Source organism: Rattus norvegicus, chromosome 7 (genome assembly GCF_036323735.1).
Source record: "Rattus norvegicus strain BN/NHsdMcwi chromosome 7, GRCr8, whole genome shotgun sequence".
In the NCBI taxonomy this organism is placed as follows: domain Eukaryota; kingdom Metazoa; phylum Chordata; class Mammalia; order Rodentia; family Muridae; genus Rattus; species Rattus norvegicus.
In genome coordinates this window covers 6,050,703-6,055,607 of record NC_086025.1, presented here as the reverse complement: position 1 = coordinate 6,055,607, position 4,905 = coordinate 6,050,703, and the positions used below count along the sequence as shown (strand labels likewise).

The 4,905-nt window shown below is 31.9% G+C and overlaps 1 protein-coding gene across 1 annotated transcript; it reads right to left on the bottom strand.

Annotated features, from left to right (window-relative positions):
• Positions 1 to 2,912: 2,912 nt before the first annotated feature.
• Positions 2,913 to 3,857, bottom strand: Or6c75 (olfactory receptor family 6 subfamily C member 75). The gene has a single exon (NM_001000699.1). It carries the CDS (start codon positions 3,855 to 3,857, stop codon positions 2,913 to 2,915), a length of 945 nt encoding a protein of 314 aa, NP_001000699.1.
• Positions 3,858 to 4,905: the final 1,048 nt, after the last annotated feature.

Below are 4,905 nucleotides of genomic sequence, written 5' to 3'. Positions count from 1 at the left end.
AAAGAGCTCCATTCCCTATTTTATGTCTGGCTCTGGTGATGATATCTTTTGTGATGTTTGTGATTGTTTTGTTGAAATCAGAACATATTTTATTAGTTACTGTATTTGGTGATGGAGTAGCAGGGGAATAATGTACTAGACTCTTACATATAATCCAGTTCTTTCTTTTGTCCCTCTTGTTGATTTACCTTCTGTAAGAACACGTTCTCAGAGTAAATAAGTCTACTTTTACTTCACAGTTATAACCTGTTGTCATTATAGTATAGTCTTGTTGGTGTGGTGAATAATGACAGCAGGGATCTTGATGATAAAAATCTGTCTTTTAGGTTTGCACCACTAGGCTTTGTCTTTCTTTTTCAATTATTATTTTTTAATTTTATTTTTCTTGGATATTTTATATATTTATATTTCAAATATTACTCCATTTCCCTCCTCTTCTATACCCCCTAACCCGCATCTATGAGGATGCTCCCTTTCTTACCCACTCACTCAACCTCAATGCCCTGGCATTCCTCTACATTGGGGGTTGTGTCTTTCATACGTGCGTATTTTGTGCTGCCATAAAGTCAAAACCCTATGCATAACAGCTGACTCTCCAAAGACTAACTCTTAATAAATTGCTGGTAACATAATTTTATCAGAAAGTGTTGCTGATAAAACAAATGCCTGATCATGTATGTTTATATAGTGCATGCTTGCCTGTGTGTAGGGCATACATTCACGTGTCTGTGTTTGTGTGTGTGTGTGTGTGTGTGTGTGTGTGTGTGTGTGTTTGTGTGTATGTAGTCCAAAAGTAAATGTTTGGTGTGTTCCTGTATTGCTTTTGATTATATTGTTTAAGGCACATTTTCTCACTAAACCTGGAACTCATCATTTCCAGGAAGATTCCTCCTATATCTACCTCCGTATGACATACATCCTGGTGCACACAATCACACCTTGCTTTTCACACAAATATCTGGATCCAAACACCCATCTTCATGATTGAATGAAAAACACTTTACAAACTGAGTCATTTTCCCAGCTTCTAAAGCCCTTGCTGATATGTAATTTTGTTTATTGTATAGATTACATATAGTGAATAATAAGATAAAGTAAGAAGTAAAAGATCACTTTTACTACAACAATAAATTATTGGAATAGCCTATTACTTTTGAGAGAAAAATAGACTTTTTAGAAATATTTGTCAATACTTGTGCTGACTGAAGTAGAAACATGACAGAAATTATGTACAAACACAGAGTTGACTATAGTCAATGTTATACATCTTTGAGTTTTCTTTTATTTTCCTTCTCTTTGAATGGAGCCACAATGTGCCCTCTAAGTGCATGTATACATACATTTCAATAACCTTATGTGTTATTTTAAATAACTATTTTATTTGTATTTAATGCAGAAAGTGACAAAAGATACTAGCATCTAAATAAATTTGTGAATGTGCAAATCTGTATTCCTTGGATTCATAACAACAGTGTATTTGGCTGGAAAAATTATAATCATTAAGATAAGATAATGGAATATAAGTAAAAATCACATAAGCAATATTACTCAAATTTTTATCAGTATCTACAAGACAAGCATATATTATCTAATATGTAGCTTTTTCAAATTGTTACAAATCTCTAAATAGAAAATAATAGGAGAAAAAAGGAAATACTTCTTTATACATGAATCCAGGCAGTTTTAGCTTGTGTAGAACAGCAGTTTGTCTGTGTTTTTTTTTCCTATTTGAAAATTGGAGTTGAAATCATCAGATAATGTTTGCTAATCAAGAGTATAATTTTTGCCTTAGACTCTTACTTTCCATTTATCTTTTTCTGTTTCAAATAGTCTTTCCTCTTTGCCTATTGTTTATATTCATTTACTTAATCTTTCCAGTTTTTTCACACTTTGAATTTTCATTTTACATTTCTGCTTACTTTCTATATCCTACAAAATCAATTTACATAATTTCATTTTTTAATCAATTGACTCTAAAAATTATAATCAAATAAACATTACATAATTTGTTTCATAACACCACTAGTTTAAAATATATTTGAATAACGTGTATATCATTTAATGTGAGAGAAGTAAAATAATCAGAGCTTCTGATTGTTCTTGTTTGTGAGAATAATTATTTCTTTAACTCACATAGGAAATATGTAGAGATCATTGCATTAGCTGACAATTTAGATCAGCTTTAAAAAAGAAGGTAAAAATCTTAGCCAGTACCTAGTCAGACTCATATCTTCCATCCCAAGGCAATTAATCTCCTTAATGAAACACAGGAGTTGAGGGACTCATTAATAGAGGACCAACTTTGGAACACTGTTTCATTTGCTTGGCTACTTACAAAAGTCATTATCTTGACTACAAGTGTGGGGAAGGAAACTTCTGTAAAGGATTCAATGGAAGAATGAAAGTCATCATTGCATATTGAACAGAAAATATCAAAGATATTAGTAAATACCATTCACAAATTCCAGGATGGTAAATAGAAAGTCAGCACTTCGTCATTCCTCTCATGTCAACACTTTCTGTTCCTTTGGGAGTATGGTAGCAGAAATTACAAATGTACAAGTAGAAATAATCTGAAACTAAAATCAGGACAACAAGGGACCCTTAGAGAATATAATTTTTATACTTAAAATATGATTAGTAGATATAAAGTCATTTTCATTTGAATAATTGTTATTTAAGAAATAGTATCAAAGAATAAAAAGAATAGTAATTTCCTACTTTTATTTATATTTTCCTTAGAAAAATAAATTTAGAAACCAAAATATTTTACCTTATTTTTATATTTATTCTCTTTTGTTCCATCTTATTAGTAAGTATAAAACTTTTACTAGGTGTTTGGAAAGAGTCTACGTAGAGAAGGGCAGAGGTTTTCATTCAGCTCTGTCTTCAGAGGTCCACTTTCCTTACGGTCATGTAAATTTCTTTAAGGAAAACAGTATCCTCTGAATCATAGTTTTGAAGGCTTGTTTTACTTGCTGGTTCCTCAGTGTATAGATGAAGGGGTTCAGGAGAGGAGCCACTGAAGTGTTGAGCACAGCTACTCCTTTGCTTAAAGTCACCCTCTCCCTTGCAGAAGGCTTAATGTACATGAAGATGCAGCTGCCATAAGAGAGGGAGACAACTATCATATGAGAGGAACAGGTTGAAAAGGCCTTTTTTCTTTGATTAGTAGAAGGAATTCTCAGAATTGTTCTGATAATATTTGTGTAGGAAAGAATAATTAATGTCAAGGTGACCATGAGTGTTATTACAGCTAACAGAAATGCCATGAGTTCTAGAAAGTGAGAATTTGAACAAGAAAGCTGCAAAATTGGAGAAGAGTCACAGATAAAGTGATCAATTATGTTTGAGGCACAGAAATCTAACTGTAGCAGAAGGATAATTGGTGGAAAGATAATCAGGAATCCTGCAAACCATGAGCTAAAGACAAGAAGAATGCACACACGGTTGCTCATGATTGTTGTGTAGTGAAGAGGTTTGCAGATGGCCACATAACGATCATAGGACATGGCAGCCAGAAGGTAAAATTCTGTCACTCCCAAGAAAATGAAAAAGAATAGCTGAGCCACACAACCATTGTAGGAAATAGTTCTGTCTCCTGTCACAATAGTGACAAGGAACCTAGGGATGCAGACTGATGTGAATGATATTTCTAAGAGTGAGAAATTACGAAGGAAGAAATACATTGGTGTCATCAGATGGACATCTGAAAGTGTGAGGATGATAATGATGAGGTTCCCAGTCAAACTTAGCAGGTAGGTAACAAGAAGAAATGTGAAAACCACAAACTGCCACCGTGGATCATTTGTCAGTCCAAGAAGTATAAAATTGGTCACTGCTGTGGAATTTCTCATAATACTCTCTGCTTCTGAAGACATTTCCTAAATAGATTTAAAAAAAAAAGAAATCCACTTTGCTAATAAAGAGACACACTTGTTATGTGTATCTGGTTTATTTTCTTACCATATTGTCATATATATCTATGATGTTACAGATGTTAAGACGGCCATTTCTCCTCTGTAAAGCTAGATATTATTATAAAATGTATGCATGAGTAGACTAGCACTATACATTTTTTATATTTATAACATAGTCAATGTAATCCTAATACATTCAAAGAGTATAAATTTGTAGTCATATAGGATAAATAAATTTAGATAACCAATGGGTAGTGTGTATATTAACTAAAGCACAATTAATACTGTTGTATAGTTTACTAAAATTTATTTTTGGAGTGTACTTTATGAACTCTTGCAGCTAAAGGAAAAACAATAACTAGAAAATGATGGATAAAAAATAATTTTCGTTGTTGTAGAAATAATTTTACTCCATGTATGTATCAAAAAAATACCTGTATACTTTATATATCTAATGAATAAAATACCTGGGTTAAACACATATACTTAAGAATTATTGTTGCTATCATTATTTAAAATTGATTTTGTGGTAAATAAAATGAAATACTTTAAAATGCTCTGTTCTTACTCATTTCATAATCATAACTTTGTTTTCTTCACCATATTCTCACATATTTAGTCACAAGTCTATGTCTATTGAATAGTTCCTGAAAATAGAAAATGCCCAAGAACCCATTTTCAGTATAGTATAAAAGATTTTCATTTATAGTGCTTTCCACTACATTTTAATTTTTTCTGTCTTATCTTTCTTTTCCTCTTTTCAAAACTTTATGCTCTTGGATATAACTCTATGGTTTGTAGAAATGTGTTCCTGGTCTGTACACGTGGACATATCGGATAGATGAAAGACACTTTCGTGTAATCTCAATGTTTATGTTGTAGGACATTTCTTGTCTGTTATAATTATTCTTTGTAGGAATCTACTCTTTATTGGATCTATTTAATTTACCACATTTCTATCTTGAAACTACAGCACGACATATAA